Here is a 20,611-nt window from a genome sequence, read left to right on the forward strand (position 1 = left end):
TGCGGACTGTAAGCTTAGGGACTGATGACCTTAGCACTTAAGTCCCATAAGATTGCACACACATTTGAACATTTTTTGAACTAGTTTTGTTGCGAAATCTCTCCTTCTTTATACAGCGCAACACGAAGAAACGCCGTTTCTGAACTGTTCTCCTATAATGGATCGCATGTAATCTATTCAAATGTCATTTTTGGTAACTAATGGAATTTTCCACGTAGAACACCACGAACCCTAAGTTCTCTCCATGGGAAACATAACGACACAGCTCTCTTCCAGAAAATTTCGATATAACCACTAAGCAGGCTCTCTGTATCCGTATTCATCATCGAAACATAACTGCAGTAAAGGCATTTGTAATTTTCTGCGGGCTTCTGCGGCGTGTTATACATCATGCGTTGTAGGGTCTAGCATTTGCCGATACGCTATGTGACTACAAAGCCGTGTAGGGACGGCGTTACAAACGAATAACAGCAGACATTAGAGTTCTGTGATGGTGCCGGCCGCGGTGGTCTCGCGGTTCTAGGCGCGCAGTCCGGAACCGTGCGATTGCTACGGTCGCAGGTTCGAATCCTGCCTCGGGCATGGATGTGTGTGATGTCCTTAGGTTAGTTAGGTTTAAGTAGTTCTAAGTTCTAGGGGACTTATGACCACAGCAGTTGAGTCCCATAGTGCTCAGAGCCATTCTGTGATGGTTTTGGAAGTCGAGATAAAAATAAAATGTTTGTGGAGCTTTTGGGCTATGGAATAGTTTCATGTGCCTATCGAATGGTTCAAATGGCTCTGAGCACTATGGGACTTAACATCTGAGGTCATCAGTCCCCTAGACTTAGAACTACTTCAATCTAACTAACCTAAGGACATCACACCCATCCATGCCCGAGGCATGATTCGAACCTGCGACCGTAGCAGCAGCGCGGTTCCGGACTGAAGCGCCTAGAACCGCTCAGTTACAGCGGCCGGCCATGTGCCTATCTCGCCATACCACTGTATATAGCTGACCCGAGGTCTTGAACAGCAAGGAGCATTCATGTTTTTCCATGAGGGTTGAGGTCAGTCTACACGATGCATCTGGATACTTTTGATATTATACTGAATGTGTAACAAACTTCTTAAAGTTTTACCAACAAAGTGACCCAGTGCTTAAGATGCTGTACCCAAATTCGAGAAAATCGGTGTTCAAAGTTCCGCCCGACTGTACGGGTATAGATTTCCTGTAATTCCTCAAAATAGTTCATAAGAATGCTGTCACTGGTTCTTAAAAACTACCACAGCCCATTTCTTCTACCGTCCTTGTCCCAATTCGCCAGCACACCCTCCTTGGCAACTCTGATGCCGGCTGTACTTCAAACCTTGTCTTTTCTTCTACGTTCTTATTATTTTGTCGGAGAGCCTTTACAATAAGCTCTTCATAACAATCACGAGCACACAGACGGAAAGTGTTTTCAAACCTGATCCCCAAAGTTTGAAAAGGGCTACAACAATCTTGTTGTCCAAAACATCCCTACACTCAAGCCACCTGTTAACATTCCGAGCAACTTCCCTAGCGAGTAAAAAATGGCCTGCTGATAGCTTATATAAACAATAAGAAGCGTTGATTAATATCAGACGACACTGCTTGAAATATTTACGGGGATAATTAGTTGGTCTGAATTAGTAATGGAGCGTCGCCTTTTCCATTCACTTCCTTGCGCGTTCCTTCGGGATCATCCAGCAGAAACGTTGGAGCAAATAATAGTACGTTAACCGAGGATTATGCTTGGTTTCAGATACTGTTCCTTGGTTTCCACGCCGTATCCGTGACTTGGACAAATTTGCCAACCAGATCTTGTCTTACGGAGCCGAATTGGACTCAGACCATCCTGGTTTCACTGACCCAGTGTACAGAGCACGAAGGAAATATTTCGCCGATATTGCCTACAACTACAAACAGTAAGTAACTTTCGTCAGCGAAGTTCAGGTCTTAACGTACAACATTCATTTGAAAAATGTTAAAGTATCTCTTTTACGACACAGATTCAAATCAGCATATACTGTAATTTGCGAAGACTTCCAGTTGTGAAAACAGCTTCCAACTCGCAGAACTGCAAGCTCAATATCTGACTTCAAGCTTCAAATAACTATCTCAGTTGCAACTTCCAAATATACCCTCTTTTCGTATAGCTGAAACGCTTTGTGAACCTCGTACTGTTTGTCATTCTGTTGAAGATACGGTAATACGCATCAACCGACGTTGCATTTAATTATCTGCTCTGATTGTTTCCAGAGCAAGCGTGGAGGCAGAACGAAACACTTCTCGTCAACTGAAAAAATTCAGATTTATTTCTAATCATATCCATGAGTATATGTGACAAAATAGCAAGCTGATTTCGTCGTATATATTCTCACTCATTTAAGGACCGTTTTTCATAGTGCCAATGCTTAACAGATTAAAAAAAGAAACATTACGTTAAAAGCCTTCGTCTTAATGTCCTAGCCGGTTTGCAGCTGTAACATGTGGATAAAAATGTTTATTTTATAATGCAGAGAATTGGTAGACAGTATGGTGCTTGACTATTTTATTTTAGTATATAAGCTTATTTCGGTTTTACTGCCTTCATCAGTACATGTCCTGACGTTGTAGACGGACATATGTCAACTTGGAGTAAACTGTTATAGCCGTCTGTGGTTGTTGGATGCAATATTTTTTTCAGTGACGTTTTAAAGTTGTTCGATAATTTTCTGTTGCACATATATTATAATACGTTTTTTATTGTTTGATAGAGGTAGAAATTTGAGTTTGACAGCTAGTTGTTTATTCAAAGATACTTATCAAGTATGTATGAGTAAACAGCTAGCTGTAAAACTTGAATTTCTACGACTGTCAAGTAATGAAAAGCGTATTGTAATATACGTTAACAGCAAATTATCGAACAACTTTGAAATGTCACTGAAAAAAATATTGCATCTAACATGTACAGACAGCAATAATAGTTTACTCAGTGTTGACATACGTCCGTCTACAACGTCAGGACATGTCCTGATGAAGGCAGTAAAGCCGAAATAAGCTTATATACTAAAATAAAATATCAAGCAGCATACTTCCTTGGCCTACCAGTTCTCTGCATAATGTCCTACAATGATATAATATATGCTGCAGGCCACACAACAAAGAAATATTTATTTCCATTCCTGTCAGTGAAAAACTTAAAGACTTTTGCCAACAATAATAAGCTACTGAAATAAACTGTTATCACACACCTGCTATGGTTTAACTTACTGGTCCTCATTTTAAACTTCTGCCTGTTCCTCAGTTCATGTATCTTAAACGTTCGGTATACAGAAGAAGCAGTGTGATGTTGCAGCTCGCAGAACGATGTTTAACGTCCGATCCTCACCCGGTCCTATGATTATCTCGGTTGTTTACTTACCTTTAGCACTACTTTGGGATGATTCCAATTACACATTGGTCGTGTTCCTTCATAGCTAAGTTTCATAACTGATTTTCAGGCAATAATGTGTTATCACAAATATAACCGTGTCTAATACGATAATGTGGCGTTCAGACCAAACTCCAAGTTAATGATACTAACACATTTTTATAGTTGTTTATTGGAACAATTTCTGATTTTTGACAGTTACTTAAGATCCCGTATACCTTGACGTGTGTTGGAGTCGAGCATACAGCCGTCAGTGATGTTTTTGTGCGGTGTTCCTTCCAGTGGTGAACCTCTTCCTCACGTGGACTACACCAAGGAGGAGACCGAGACCTGGGGTAAGGTGTTCCGCGAGCTGACCAAGTTGTACCCGACGCACGCGTGTCGTGAGCACAACCACGTCTTCCCGCTTCTCATTGAGAACTGCGGTTACCGCGAGGACAACATTCCTCAGCTCGAAGATGTCTCCAACTTCCTCAAAGGTAAGCAGCCCATTTTGTGCATTATCCTCTAAGCTGTGATTAATTTCATCAAAATATACTCAATGTTTCACTCTCGATGACTTCGAAGGAAATAGGCCCTACTCAAGGAAAGAAGTCACTGAACATCCGCTCTGGCCTATCCAGTCAAGCTCGTACCTAAACATTATTTTCGTTGTATGTGCACTGCCGCAAGCTCTGAGTCACAATAGAGTTATGCAGGTTACATACAATTACAGACCTCATTTATGTGTCAGGTGTGTCTTCTTCAAGCCGAAGACAGCAGCCCTGTACTCTAGTGACTGTGTGATCGGAATTATAGCTCAGTTGTACTTTTACTGCGAAATATTGCTGCATCTCTGCACTAGGAATTTCTTGCCACTTCAGCTGTAATGGAAATAACGCATCGCTCCTCTTCCTTATTTCTTTTAAGGGCCCATATGATAAAGTTCATTTGCACTGCGTTAGTCACGCGAAGATTACTATTTGACGATGTTACGTATAGATTTTTGATTAAAACTGTACCGCTTCTAGCGAGTTTTGAATGCTGTAGCTAAGAATTCATGCAAGACAGGGTATTTCTAGCTTGTTCTATTCGGAACATTAAGCGGTTTAACTTCATTTCATTGGAACTGCACTATTTATGACGTTATGTACTGATGTTTTGTCAGGAAAAAATCTCACAATCAGGATTGTTTGACTCACAGGACTACTGGGCGTCTTTGTCTCTAACGAGAAACGACCGTCATATCAAGAAGAACCGAGGCTATGTGGACAGAATTATGATTTGCGGATTTTCTTTGTACTACTGTACAGGACCACTTACAGATGTGGAAGGCACTCATGGCCGAATTTGTTGTGAACCCACCTTTAGTTGTCACGTTTACCGGAAATTATGATTGTGTTTTTGTGTAACATGGGGCATTTCAGTAAGATAATTTTGTGGCATGACTACAAATATTAGAAAATAACGAAGAACGTGGTCTATAATACGTTTCAAAACACTTCGCTCGCCTTTAAATTCCCCAGAAATTATTCCAGCTGAATATCTACATGACCCCTCAGTCCAAGTAATCCCACGATCAATTGCTCGTACGATTTCGGGTACTCAGTCGAGCCGAGTTGCTAGTTCCATTTTTTCTGCAAGGTCTTTCAATAACCAAATTAGAACTGTTTATTACGTGCGTCGCTATCTGGCATCCACTAAGGAGTTGAAGCATTGTGGCTGAAGTCCAGGAAGGAAGTGCGCATAACAACACAGGTCGCAGAACCTGAAGAAATTATTAACCTTAATTTAATTTATTGATGGTGCGTTTCGAGCTGCTAGTGCTTACCTTCAGGCATCGAGGCAGTAACATATCATTCCTGATAATAAAACCAGTACCTAGATTAAGCATATTTTTTGTATTGGCAGGATATTCATTAGGTCAGATTGTATGTTTCCCTACATAGAAATATAAAAAGTGAATGGTATATTTCTAACCACAAATACGTGCGGAGTGGCAAATATTTTTCTTCATAATTATGCTGGTGACTGTGCAAGCACAGATTACATATCTCAACCCGACAACGTCGTCGGTGTTGTAGGACTGCAGTGCTGAGCTAAGTATACAGTTGTAAAACTACTGTGGACTATTATAAGCAAATGTAGATTATGGTAGTTTTCCTAGTAGTTTTAATCAATTAATATTGTCACGGCATTACCTGTATGTTAGGTGTGTTGCATATCTATCGGGCGTTACTCCATTTCAGTCGCTTAGTTCGTGTATGTGATCAGTGTCTTACGGGATTCCGCTAGAAACCAGAAGTGGTGAACTGTCTCGAAACTGACTGAGGATGTATAAAGGGTGTGTAACCTATGGAACATTTTTATTCTACATAATTACCCTGCCGTCTGTTATTTAAAAATAAACATTATTTGTAGAAATTGTCAATAGTTAATTCAGGCTTTACTCGAAAATTGTTTATTTGTAAACTAAAACAGAGGGACGTTGTAGTTAAAAAAGAAAAAAAATATAAATGTTTATCATATAGCGCTAGAAAACGTTATTTCAACAAAAAAAAGTAAAATAAAAAACATATACCACAAAACAAAAGCACAAACATTGCTTCAGTATTTCATTAAGCTAACATAAAATATACTGTTATTCATAAACATTCACATTTATCAATAATAACAGGGAATGCTTGTCTTCGATCATGATGGAGATTATATATCTGTGCACGTAAACCGTACTAGCATCAAAAGTAACTGCTTTGGTTACGTAAAACCGCAGAAGTTACGCGATCAACTAATTTATATTACTTATGAAACTCGATTTATATTTTGTAAGGATATAAAATGCACAATGGACTAACGCTGAACAATGTACGTTATGATTATGCGCAAACCAAACAAACAAACAAAAAACAAAGACAAGTCGTCGGCTCCCAGTTTGTCTCTCACACATTCAAATGGTTCAAATGGCTCTGAGCACTATGGGACTCAACATCTGAGGTCATCAGTCCCCTAGAACTTAGAACTACTTAAACCTAACGAACCTAAGGACATCACACACATCCATGCCCGAGGCAGGATTCGAACCTGCGACCGTAGCAGTCACACGGTTCCGGACTGATGTGCCTAGAACCGCACGGCCACCACGGACGGCTCTCTCACATATTCATTTATGTGTGTTTTCTGTCAATGCTACCAATAGTACCGATAAACCTACAATGTACTACGTCATTTATGTAGTGTACAAAGACTAACGAACCGTAGTTTTGGTAGGGCGCAACTCCAGTTAGGCGTGACGTGTGGCACTTGTCGGCAGATTGCACGGGCTTCACGCTGCGGCCGGTGGCCGGCCTCCTGTCGTCGCGCGACTTCCTGGCCGGGCTGGCGTTCCGCGTCTTCCACTCGACGCAGTACATCCGGCACGCCAGCTGCCCGCTGTACACCCCCGAACCCGACGTGTGCCACGAGCTGCTGGGCCACGCGCCGCTCTTCGCAGACCCCGCGTTTGCGCAGTTCTCGCAGGAGATTGGCCTCGCCTCCCTCGGTGCGCCTGACGACTACATCGAGAAGCTTGCAACAGTGAGTACTGTAGCTATCCCACTGGCGCCAAGTTTGGTATTCTGTGTGGGGCGGGCAAAACTATGGATTTACCAAAAATGCAACACATTACCATGCCTCGCCTCGTATGGTGTAGGAAAACCTTGGGCATTCAAAACCACTTCTAGTCGTCTCGCAATGGATAAATACAGGTCCCGTATGGCTTTAAAGAGATTTTTATTCCATTCTTCCAGCAAAATAGTGATAAGCTCAAGTAACGATGGTTTAGGTGGATAGGAATCACGCACTCTTTTCTCCAAAATAGACCATAAAGGCTCAATAATTTTGAGGTCTGGCGACTGTTGTGGCCATCGGAGATGCGAAAATTCATCCTCGTGCTCACAAAACCAGTCCTGAGCAATGTGAGCTGTGTGAACAGGACCCATGCCGTCTTGGAACACAGCAACACCGTTGAGAAACAAACATTTTACCATGAGATGGGCATGATCTGCCAAAATGCTCACGAAATCCTGGACAGTGATGCAGCCTTGCAGAATAACCGTTGGACCCATTGAATACCGTGATATGGCTACCAAAATCGTCACTGCGCTCCCGCCAAGTTCCGCTCCTCGTATGTAAACTGGACCAGAATCTGGGAAGAGTGTCAAATAGACTCGTCAGACCAAATATCATTCCTCCATTGCTCCATGGCCAGGTTTCACGGCTTTGGCACCACGTTTTCCCACTACAGGCATTTGAATCACTGGTGTGGGATTCTGGAATTCCAGCTTGTCCTGCAATTCACGCCTTATGGAGCTCCCTTCGTTTTAATCATACAATGTAGGCTTTCACGGCCGGTGTTGTCTTCAATTGAAACTTCCGGGCTGACAGTCCGTGGTCGATGTATAAATTTTCCACCTAACGTTTCGTCTCCATCTGCGGGAGACATATTCTGAGTTTGTCCGGCTACTGCCACTGAGGCTCCAGGTACTCTCGCATTTATAGAGCGCATAGAGGGCACCACCATTCATCACGTGATGCCGACGGTATTCCTATCTTTGGAAGGCGTCATCATTCTCGATTAAGAGTAATCGATTGTCATTCTGCTAGCGCAACGTCGACATCCATATTTTGTGTAACTTTAAAACTTCCTCTTTTCTATTAAAATTGTTACGGTGTTTGTGAATCTCTATTGCTTCTCTATACATGCGCACATGATAATGGAATGTTTGTGCTAGAACGCTTGTCTCTTCGTTTTGTTTTGGTGTTAAATCACGAATGCGACATTCAGTTCTGCAGTGACTTTTGTACCTGTCGTCCTCTTATTTTTCGTCACAGTCCTCTTCAGTGACAATCTGTCACGATCCCTCAATACGGCTTTTGTCAGCGTTGTGGCACAACAGATGATGTTTTTTCTGCTTTCCCTGTGCGTGGTATGCCTTTGATACGGTGCCTCTCGGAACACCAAACACTTGGACTCTACTGGTCACTGACACACCAACCATACGAGCACCAGCAATTTTCCCACGTTCGAAATGACTTAGCTCGGACATAATGCACTCACAACTGCTCAGAACACTGTTCTGACCACGACCGACAGTTGGGAACGTGCTGAGGACTTTGCACAGGTGCCGTTGGTAGCCAAGTACAACAGCGCAACCTGCAGGCTTGGTTAGCATTTGCATTGACGTTCAAACATACATTTCTCGCTGTGTTCCCGTACTTTTGTCCAACCTCTTTATATGCAACGTTTCAGCTTCTATCTCGGAACAGTGAATGGTCCACACAGTTCATACTGTTGTTTCTCTAATATCCACTTCTTTTCCTGTTTGCAATCTATTCTCTGCTTCATGGTTACAGCCTGGTTTACAGTTTAATCAAAGCACGTCGTAAGAGCATAAAATTTGACCTACACTAAGAGGTGGTACATCTACATCTAATCTCTGCAAACCACTGTGAGGTGCATGTCAGAGGGTATTTCCCATTGTACTACAAATTAAGGTGTCTTCCTGTTCAACTGTTGTTTACAACACAGGAACAATGACTACTTAAACGTCTGTGTGCGCCCTGTAACTAGTCTTATCTTGTCTCCGTCAACCCTATGGGGCCAATACTTTGGGGGCTCCAGTATATTCCCAGACTGCGCACTTAACACTGAGTCTTGAAGCTGTGTAATTGGGCTATCACCGGGACATACTTTCAAGCGTCTGCCAATTCAGGTTTCTCAGAATGTCTGTGACGCTCTCTCATGAGTCACCTCTGTCGTTTCCCCGTCAATCCTGTTTAATATAGGTCCCAAAGACTTGAGCAGTACCCTAGGATGGGTCACATGAGTGTTTATGAAGTAGTCTCATTTACAGACTGACTGTATCCTACACATGATCTGGAGTGTGCCACATGCTTTGTTTACGACTGAACCTATGGGATCGTTCCATTTCGTATCTTGAGAGACTGTTACGTCTATGTATTGTCTACTGCCGAGAAGAATTTGAATGGGCTGACCAGATATGCACTGTGTTGTTTTCTAGAACGGTATAGTTCACGTGATTTTATAAATATCGTCACGTCTCAGCCAGAAAAAATTCCTAATACGAAAGCAGGGCCTTCAATGAAGTACAGTACTTTAAGAATACACAAACATTACAAAGATAGAAAATTTCCACAACCTTCCAGGACCGATAAATGCTAAATGACAAACAACTGCAGATGACGATGTTTGAACTGGCGACCTGCAGCACGCCATCTAGAGATGCTGACCACTAAGCCACATTCTATGCAGCACAGCTCGCGGCATTTCTCCCTCTCCTGGAGAAACAGCGACTCACCATTTTGTATGTTCTTACTGGTGCCGACTACGTACCCTGAATTTATATCTTACCAATAGTCCTCTGTATGGCAGTGCTAACGGCTCCTCGCGTTTTGGTCGTGTTGTCACATCCTTTTTGTTATGCTGAGCATCAGAGGTAGCCCCTCCTGTCGATGTTTTGCGATCACTGGGAAAGTCTTCTGTTTCCTTGAACAAGATGTCCACGTCATCCCTCTGCGCACTAGGACTGTATTAGAACTTCATTCAGAGGACATGGATAATGTCTCTGCACTTTTGCCTCCCTGATGAAGGGTCATAATTTTCGACTTCATATCTGACGTCCAACAAGTGACGGAGAATACAACCCAAAGTGCCGAAATCCAATAGTCTCACTTTCCACACAGGCATAAAAATCCATATCCAGTCTTCAGGGATGTATCTCACTGCCCAGTACTTGGCATTTTAGTGCTCTTGGTCTTTCTCCTTGTCATCCAGGATCTGTATGCAAGTCAGTTGTCGTGCTTCTCCAGTTCTGGTGATGAGTTGTCAAACCATTGCATAAAAAAGGGGATAGATCTGATGCTAACAACTACCGCCCAATCTCACTTCTGACAGCTTTATCTACAATTCTTGAAAAAGTAATGTATTCAAGAGGAGTTTCACATATTTGTAAAAATGAAGTGCCAGCACTAACAAAATGTCAGTTTGGTTTTCAGAAAGAGACAATTGGAAATGAATGTTTACATGCAAAAACAAATGAAATTATCTGCTGTTAATTAGTTTTGCATTAAGTCAGAATCTTGTGGTTAGCTCAACATCTTCCCCCCCCCCCCCCCCTCCACATCAAACAGATCCACAAAGGCACCTGGGTTTCCCCAGATGGTAGCACCATCAATTAGATAAATCATCTGCTGATAGATGAGAGGCACAAGAAGTGTGTGATGGATGTGAGATCGTACAGAGGAGCAGATGCGGACACAGACCACTTCCTAGTCATAGCCAAATTATGGTTACAGCTGTGCTACAAAATGAAACAGAACATGGCCAAGAGACAGTTTGATATTGAGAAGCTTAAGGATCCAGAGATATGCCAGCAGTATAACATTAAAGTGCGTAACAAGTTTGAAGTATTGGCAACAGACCTCGCTGATGAAATAAGTGTTAACAAGCAATGGGAAGAAATAAGGCCCTCTATAACGGAAGCAGCTGAAGAAATTCTAGGAGAGAAAAAGCTAACAATGAAGAAGAAATGGTTCAATGAGACATGTGAACAAACTGTGAAGCGCAGGAAGAGATCAAAGGGCAGTGTACATGCTGGACAGACAATGTGTGATATAACAGGAAGCACTCAAGACTGTAAGAAGAGAAACACATAGGATTCTGAGAACAAATAAAGTTCATGAACAATATGAAAAGGGAAATATAATATCAGACGGCAGGGAAATGTTTCAGATGTTGAAACATGTGAGGAATGGCCACAGAAACAAAGCTTTAGTCATTAATGGTAAGGATGGAAACATGCTAACAGACAAGAAAAAAATTCTGAATAGGTGGAGAGAATGTTTTGAAGAGCTGTTAAAAGCTGAAGATCCAAAGAGTGTCTTTCCATGTGAGAATAATACAGACTGTGAAGGAGAAGCCACAAACATCCAAGTGATTCAACAAGATGTAGAAAGAGCAATGAGGAAACTAAAGAATAATAAGGCACCAGAGAGGATAGGATAATGGCAGAGATGTTGAAGGCAGGAGGAGAAACACTTCAGAAAGAGCAAAGCTATCACATAAAAGAAATATGGGAAGAGATGGAAATCCCAGAAGAGTGGAAATCACCCGTCATTCTCCCACTGCACAAAAAGAACAGTAATATTAATTGTAACAACTACAGAGGCATTTCTGTCCTAGGTGAACATTATAAATTTCTGCCTTTAGCTGTATTTGAAAACCTTTAGCCATTTGCAAAAGATATTGTAGGAGAGTACCAGGCAGGTTTCCAGGAAGGACAGTCGACCACTAATCAAATTTTCACCATGAGGAAAATCTGGGAAAAGTGCTGGGAATTCAACCACCAGTTTGTGGTGACATTCGTGGACTTCTCAAAGGCTTATGACAGTATCCACAGATTAAGTATGTACAACATCCTGAGAGAGCTTGGTATACCAATGAAGTTAATGAATATGATCGGGTTACAGATTAATGTGGAAAAGATTGAGGTAATGGAGGTATCACGAGAAGGCCCTAATGACATCCCATTACAGATAGGAATATGGAAATTTGCTAAAGTGGAAAGTTTTAAATATCTTGGTACATGGTTCAACAGGCAAACTAATTTAAAACAGGAAATAAACCAATATATTGTGAAAGGGTCTAAAATGTATTTCAATCTAAAGCAGATAATGTCATCCAAGAATCTGTCAATTAAGACCAAACAAAAAGCATACAATGTCGTGATAGTGCCAGTATTGTTTTATTGGACAGAAACCCTAAGCACAACAAAGAAGGATGAAGAAAACTTGCTGGTCTTCAAAAGAAAAATTATGACAAGGATTTTTGGACCTGTCCATGAAGGGAGCTCATGGAGATGTAGGAAAAACCAAGAATTATATGAGGTGATGAGGCAACCAAACATCGTTCAAAAACTGAAAGTGCACAGAATAAGCTTGGCAGGCCACATTGCTAGGAGAACAGTCACCTCTCAGGCAAAAGCCGTACTTATGGGAAGACCTGATGGTACCCGTCCAATCGGAAGACACAGGAAGCGATAGGAGGATGAGCTACAGAAAAACCTCTGCCAACTAGGAGTCCATGACAACTGGATCCAAAGTGCACAAGATCACCATCTGTGGAGGAGCATTGTGAGGTCAGTGCATGATCTACAGGGTCCTCAGTCACAGATTTGATGATGATGATAAAGAACAAGAATTAGATGAGGAAATTGTAAATAATGTATTTTAGAAAATTATTAAGTGGTTTTTTGCAAATGGACTCTCACTAAATTTTGAGGAAAAACTGTATATACAGTTCGAAAAATATATTTAAAAACAAAGATGATGTATATACAGTTCTGTACAGTAAACAGCATAACACAATCAATAAATATAAACTTTGAACAGAAATCTGTTGTTAAGGCAGAATAGTCCAAATTTTTGGGCGTGTCCATTGATCAGAAATTGAATTAGAAGAAAATGATCTGCTGAAATTTTTGAGTTCAGCTTCTTATGCTAGTAGGGTTATTGCAAATTTTAGCGATAAACATACCAGTAAATTAGCCTACTATGCCTGTTTTAGTTCACTGTGTTCATATAGCATCATATTTTGGCTTAAATCTGACTGTGGGCACAGAAAGAGGTGAATTAAGTTGCCACAAAAGCCTTTGGTGATCTACCAAATAGAATGTGTGTGTGTGTGAAATCTTATGGGACTTAACTGCTAAGGTCACCAGTCCCTAAGCTTACACACTACTTAACCTAAATTATTCTAAGGATAAACACACACACACACGCCCTCTACCAAATAGAATTAAGTCTGACAGATAGCCAACCAGAATTTGAAAACAAATTAAAAGAATTTGTGAATGACAACTCCTTCTACTTAACACATGAATTTTTAGATATGAAGTAGTAATTATTAAAAAAATCGTGTAAAGAAACTTACTTTAACTGACATGTTCCACATCATTACAAAGTGTTGTATTCTTAATCTATGGAATAAATATTAATGTAATGTAATACAGTCATCCTGAGCATTTTCCGGTTGAAAGGGGAATTGCATATCAATTGTCATTTTGGCCTCACAATTGTGCAGCAGAAAGAATGGTGTGAAACCTGTAGTATCTTGCTTCGCTGGGAATTATTGTATCCATATCTCTCCGTTCAACATTGATGTACATTGAGAGCACATCTGCCAACTCTTATTAAAGCAGTCTGAGACCATCAATTTGTCAGTGGTAGACATTTCTCATGATGTGTATCATGTTGCAAAGTAAGATTACCTCTGATACTAGTCATGACAGTAAAGGTTTTTCACAATGTGGTCAGTGCAGACTATTCTCCATTGATTCCCATTTGTTGACTTCAGGAGCATCCCAAACAAGTTGTTACCAATTCAGTGGAATGGCACTGCTAAAGGTAGACTTGATACCAGATGTCCTGAAGGTAATTGTTCAAAAAATGGTTCAAATGGCTCTGAGCACTATGGGACTCAACTGCTGTGGTCATAAGTCCCCTAGAACTTAGAACTACTTAAACCTAACTAATCTAAGGACAGCACACAACACCCAGCCATCACGAGGCAGAGAAAATCCCTGACCCCGCCGGGAATTGAACCCGGGAACCCGGGCGTGGGAAGCGAGAATACTACCGCACGACCACGAGATGCGGGCAAGGTAATTGTGGCACGTGCTTTCATCACTGGCATTCCTAACAGTAGCTCACATAGTGCATATCAGATCAGTAGTGATCAATGATATCTGCATCTGATTCTGTCTAGAGCCTTCATGAATTCAGATGACCAGACGTTGGAGCATCATGGAAAAACTTCCGGATACATCACTGTAAATGAGCTGGGATGACAAGCAAACATTTTCACCCCACTGGATCATATTTCCTCTTGTACAAAGTTCTGTTAATTAATTCGAATTCCCCTTTGGTCAGTTCTTCACTCTTCAAGGCTTCTGTGTTTTTCAGCAACGTTAGATCTTCTCTTTGTTCTATGTATCATCTTTTAATGGTGCAACTACTGAGATTTTGTCCATGCTGCTGAATACTTTTCAGTATAGTTGTCAGGTGGCTTAGATGTTCTTCAAATGTCTTTGAAAAATGACAGTGTCATCCAGATTGGAAAGACACACAATTCATTTATGCTGCTAAAGCAGATTGTCCATTATATGCTCAAAGATGGTTGGAGTGCTATATAGTCTAACGGCATAACGTTGAACTTATAGAGTCCATCAGGAGGCATGAAGGCCATGTTTGCCTGATGAGCATCATCAACTTTGATTTACCAGTAGCAAGACTCCATGTCCATAGTTGAGAAATACTTTGCACCTCTCAAGAAGCTTAGGGTGTTATCAATGCGTGGCAGTTAGTAGACATCTTTCTTTGTGATTTTGTTCAGTTGTCGGTGGTTTATGCAGAAATGCCAAGTGCCCTCCTGCTTCTTCACAAGGACCACTGGAGAGGATCAAAGACTACCTAAGATTCAATGATGTCATCTCACAGCATCTTCTCCACTTCCTTCCCAGATTATCCATCATTCAGCGAGTGACACCATATTTGAACAATGGCTAATTTGTGGTTGATCCCCAGTGATGGCATGGTGTTTTATCAATAGCCATTTAGTCCATTCTTTCTCCACTCCAGATACGAAAGCATATGACAACTGGCCCAGATCTGCTAACACTCACTGCTTAGTTTTCATACCCTTAAAAGCAGTCACAAATCTGCTAAAGGTAGCTAGAACTGTTGCGTGCAGTATCGTGGCAGCATGTATATTTCATGGACAAACTGCTTCTGCTGTAAGCAATTGTGGAAGAAAAATGAAACTTATTGACTGATGGTAGAAGGTGTAAAGGAAGACTGTTACCTCTAACAGAAATGCCACTGCCATGAAACGGAGTGTTGACATTAAGGTCAGTCTAAAAATCTTAATGACAATGAAAAAAATACCAGAGGAACCAGGTAAATGAAACATTCAGAGTAGTGTTGATACTACAAAAGTTGTAAATTAGGTGAACACAATGAAATCGCTTCAGTTGTGCAAAACCCTGTAGTGTTCAACAGCAGATACATCAAAGTGGACAAATGGTTCCACTTTGACAGCATTCACTATCACAAGATGCACTTACATGTGAGGAGCAGCAGGAGACTTGCACTATAGATGCTGTATTCTTGTAACAGTGAAACTTTGTTCAGGATCTGTAATCGTCCAAATGGTCATATCGTGTTTTTAAATATGTTCTATGATCATACTGAAATGAGAATTTAAGTGCTAAGATTTTCATCAGTACTTTGGTGTTACGGCCCTTGACATGCTTTTGAAAAGCCACAGTTGCATATCAGTAAAATAACAAAACTTTACAGGTCAAACAAAGTACTAGAAGCAAAAACTGTTGTGATTTTTTTTGTCACTAATATGACCCTGCATAAAGTAACTGTATGTGTAATGCATTTCTATATGACAAGGTCCGTAATGCTTAAAGAGGGAGGAGAGGGAGCAACAAGCAAAAGAATCCAAAGCATTTTGACTTTACTTGCACTATGTAGTTTTTAGTTCACAGGATGTGTAATTTAGTTATAAATCATGCTAACAACAGTAGTAATCACATGTCATAGCTTCTGTCCATCCTATCGCCTCTATACAGTATTATTTTTTCTACATTTCAAAATTTTCATTTAAGGATTAAGAAGTTTACATTATTTTCTGGACAGACAATATTATTTTTACACCATATACATCAACAGAATGTTTCTTTGCATAGCAGTTATAACCCCAAATGCTGCTTTGTGGAAACTGCAATGTTATATGACAAAATGTATATGACGATGATGATGATGATGATATGCCTTTGTTATATTTGACTGTTTGATCAAAATGTTCCACCATATAACGGTGAATTCCTTCTCTGCCTGAAATCACTCACTATTATATATTTCACTTTCTATAGAAATGAACATATACAAGTTTTATGACTGACTTCATCATTAGTGAAACAGACTTCCACAAGTGATAACTGACACACTGCTATAGAACTAGCATGATATTCCTGTCTTGTGATGCATAAGGTGCTAAACTACTGCCCTATGTCATATCAGGAGAGAGGGGAAGTGGGGCAGACCAGCACATGTAATGAGTTTCCTGGAAGACTTGTTGAATCTAAACAGTATTCCTTTATTTTTTTGTTTTAGTGTTTCTGGTTCACTGTTGAATTTGGTCTGTGCCGTCAAGATGGTCATTTAAAAGCTTATGGTGCTGGTTTGCTCTCTTCCTTTGGAGAGCTGAAGTACAGCCTGAGTGGAAAACCAGAGCTAAGACCATTTGAACCATCAAAGACTGCAGAACAGAAATATCCTATAACAGAGTATCAACCTGTCTACTTTGTTGCAGAAAGTTTTGAAGATGCAAAGGAAAAAATGATGTGAGTAAAATAAAATATTCATTGTTAAATTTATAATTACTGGCCACTATTTAACATTGAAGGTGAAACTCTCAGTACTGCCTCTGAGTACTGCTGATAGAAACACATAAAATTATGCTATATGTTTATACTAGAAATATTGAGAATTCCCTGATCCAGGAATTCTGACTAATAATTTTATAGTTTCCTAGATCAAATTTTCCTTCTGATCCATGTATATGGAATTTAATATATTTTCTAGTTACCTATTGTAACACTACTTTTTTTTCCAGAAAATATGCTCATACAATTCCACGTCCATTTGGAGTGCGCTACAATCCATACACGCAAAGTATTGAAATACTGGATTCAAAGCCACAGATCCAAACTCTGGTGGACAATATTAATGAAGAAATGCAGATTCTAATGGATGCACTGCGAAAATTATAAAGCAGCAAACATAGTTCCTGATCTGTATCATACCAAAGCTATAATATGTAGATAGGTGTGTTAATATTATCACACAAAGATCGTACATTAAGCATCAGGTTAATTTACAGGTTAATTGTAAAAATGTTACCTCTATGTCATGAATACATCACTATTTTGTAAATACTCACTGCTCATTTCTAATTAAAGATTTTTTTTACAATTTTTGCCTTATTTATATTTTTTTCTAATACAGTTCCTCAAATCGGTGCTTTAGATAACACACCAAATTAAATTAAGTCCAGGCATTTCACAGAGAACACTGTAGCTTACCACACATGAAGTAATCACAAGGGAAGAGAGAAGACTTCATTTCTACAGCTGCCTGCCAATGCTGTGCTTACCATCCTTTTACCCATAGTGTTTGGCCCATAATTGTCAGTAATCTGCTTATGAATGTTTACCATTTCCACATCTTTTGCACATACAAAATGTGGTTAACACAAAAACTGGATTTTTCAATTAACTGGAACATTTTAAATAAATATAAACAAATGTATATGTACAGAAATGCTTCAACACTCCTGGAAATTGAAATAAGAACACCGTGAATTCATTGTCCCAGGAAGGGGAAACTTTATTGACACATTCCTGGGGTCAGATACATCACATGATCACACTGACAGAACCACAGGCACATAGACACAGGCAACAGAGCATGCACAATGTCGGCACTAGTACAGTGTATATCCACCTTTCGCAGCAATGCAGGCTGCTATTCTCCCATGGAGACGATCATAGAGATGCTGGATGTAGTCCTGTGGAACGGCTTGCCATGCCATTTCCACCTGGCGCCTCAGTTGGACCAGCGTTCGTGCTGGACGTGCAGACCGCGTGAGACGACACTTCATCCAGTCCCAAACATGCTCAATGGGGGACAGATCCAGAGATCTTGCTGGCCAGGGTAGTTGACTTACACCTTCTAGAGCACGTTGGGTGGCACGGGATACATGCGGACGTGCATTGTCCTGTTGGAACAGCAAGTTCCCTTGCCGGTCTAGGAATGGTAGAACGATGGGTTCGATGACGGTTTGGATGTACCGTGCACTATTCAGTGTCCCCTCGACGATCACCAGTGGTGTAAGGCCAGTGTAGGAGATCGCTCCCCACACCATGATGCCGGGTGTTGGCCCTGTGTGCCTCGGTCGTATGCAGTCCTGATTGTGGCGCTCACCTGCACGGCGCCTAACACGCATACGACCATCATTGGCACCAAGGCAGAAGCGACTCTCATCGCTGAAGACGACACGTCTCCATTCGTCCCTCCATTCACGCCTGTCGCGACACCACTGGAGGCGGGCTGCACGATGTTGGGGCGTGAGCGGAAGACGGCCTAACGGTGTGCGGGACCGTAGCCCAGCTTCATGGAGACGGTTGCGAATGGTCCTCGCCGATACCCCAGGAGCAACAGTGTCCCTAATTTTCTGGGAAGTGGCGGTGCGGTCCCCTACGGCACTGCGTAGGATCCTACGGTCTTGGCTTGCATCCGTGCGTCGCTGCGGTCCGGTCCCAGGTCGACGGGCACATGCACCTTCCGCCGACCACTGGCGACAACATCGATGTACTGTGGAGACCTCACGCCCCACGTGTTGAGCAATTCGGCGGTATGTCCACCCGGCCTCCCGCATGCCCACTATACGCCCTCGCTCAAAGTCCGTCAACTGCACACACGGTTCACGTCCACGCTGTCGCGGCATGCTACCAGTGTTAAAGACTGCGATGGAGCTCCGTATGCCACGGCAAACTGGCTGACACTGACGGCGGCGGTGCACAAATGCTGCGCAGCTAGCGCCATTCGACGGCCAACACCGCGGTTCCTGGTGTGTCCGCTGTGCCGTGCGTGTGATCATTGCTTGTACAGCCCTCTCGCAGTGTCCGGAGCAAGTATGGTGGGTCTGACACACCGGTGTCAATGTGTTCTTTCTTCCATTTCCAGGAGTGTATTTGGTGTTTGTGGGTCGCCAGTAGATACAGGTATTTGGTGTGCCTGTACAGATTGCCAGGCACAACACTGCACCAGCCATATTTAAAAACAATAGTTATTAGTCATATATGAAGACCACAAAGCAACATAGTGAGGCATTTACATCCAGTCTGATTTTGACAGTAGAGACCACACACAATTCTTTTTTCTGCTATCTGAAATGACTTTCATACCTCACAATAACATATTATATGAAAGGTGCCAAGCTACACTGAAATAATGACTCCACGATAAACTGTAGGTCACCCAATAAATGTATGTGTGTGGCAGTTCTCGGAATGGAGGAAGACAAGAATGATACCACCTTCAATAGGACTCTGCCTCTGAAAGCTTTGTAGTGTTCCAACTATTCTCCAGGATGATGACTGATTCACATTATTTTCAAAAGTTGTTGTATTTGAAAATTTAGCACTCTAATTGCAGGTTTTAATTAAATGACACATACTCACAGCCAGGCGCGGCTCGTAATTAAAGGCTCTGAGGCGGAGCCGCCCCAAAATATATGTTAAAGTAAATTTCGCAAAAACGTATTACATAATTTAAATTATCAGGACGAATTTCGCATAATTCCCATTCCGATTAAAATAACGACGGTCAACGTTTTTGGAACTGTTTGTATCGATAGATGTTTTACGAACGGTTAGTAGTGTTTAGGCTGCGCCTTGGAACGTCCGTAAGCTGCATATAGTAGCGGTTTGGGGGCGTGGCTTCTACATAGTACTGCTCTTTATGGGCGACCCGAAGGCTCAGAGCTTGCAGCCTAAGGGTGTCATACCAACGACCACACGTTTTTCACGTTCCACTATCTATGTAATAAAGGAATGTAGAGTGGCCGAAACTTTGCTATCCAATCTCTGTCTCTGCACATCTCTACTGCGCTTCGATGCGTCATTAATCGACGTTTAGTATTATTGTTTTATAATGTTTTACATAGTTGTTTTGTTTCTGCCATTGGCTATTTTACCCACATTTAGAATAAGTTTACAAATATCCCGCCAGAGTGCACTACACTACAGTAACATACCAGTACTACCATCTAGCGAGAGTTTCATAAGTGATTTAGAGGACAAAACGCGCGAAATTTGTCCCATTACTTTACTTTCCTTGCATGCTGATGCTGACTGCTTTTGTTGATATCGTGTGATATTAGCAAGTTTCTTTTTCGGAGTGTATTTTGCAAGATTTTAGCGAGTTTTACTTGCACAAGACCTGTAACGTCACCAAAACATCACAGTATCGTCATGCGAACTCGTAAACTTCGAGCTTTGGAGGTAAACCACAATAAACGCCTTAAG

General features: G+C 41.4%; 1 protein-coding gene across 1 annotated transcript in view; it reads left to right on the forward strand.

The window, feature by feature from the left end:
- LOC126251858 (protein henna) overlaps positions 1–17,490 on the forward strand; it is a 104,736-nt gene extending 87,246 nt beyond the window's left edge. Inside the window, exons 5-9 of the mRNA XM_049952541.1 lie at positions 1,767–1,929; positions 3,699–3,895; positions 6,706–6,968; positions 16,635–16,864; positions 17,137–17,490. Coding sequence (XP_049808498.1) covers positions 1,767–1,929; positions 3,699–3,895; positions 6,706–6,968; positions 16,635–16,864; positions 17,137–17,293 — 1,010 coding nt within the window. The 3' untranslated portion in view covers positions 17,294–17,490. The remainder of the gene's footprint in view (positions 1–1,766; positions 1,930–3,698; positions 3,896–6,705; positions 6,969–16,634; positions 16,865–17,136) is intronic.
- The last annotated feature ends 3,121 nt before the right edge of the window (positions 17,491–20,611 follow it).

Source organism: Schistocerca nitens, chromosome 1 (assembly GCF_023898315.1).
Source record: "Schistocerca nitens isolate TAMUIC-IGC-003100 chromosome 1, iqSchNite1.1, whole genome shotgun sequence".
In the NCBI taxonomy this organism is placed as follows: Eukaryota; Metazoa; Arthropoda; class Insecta; order Orthoptera; family Acrididae; genus Schistocerca; species Schistocerca nitens.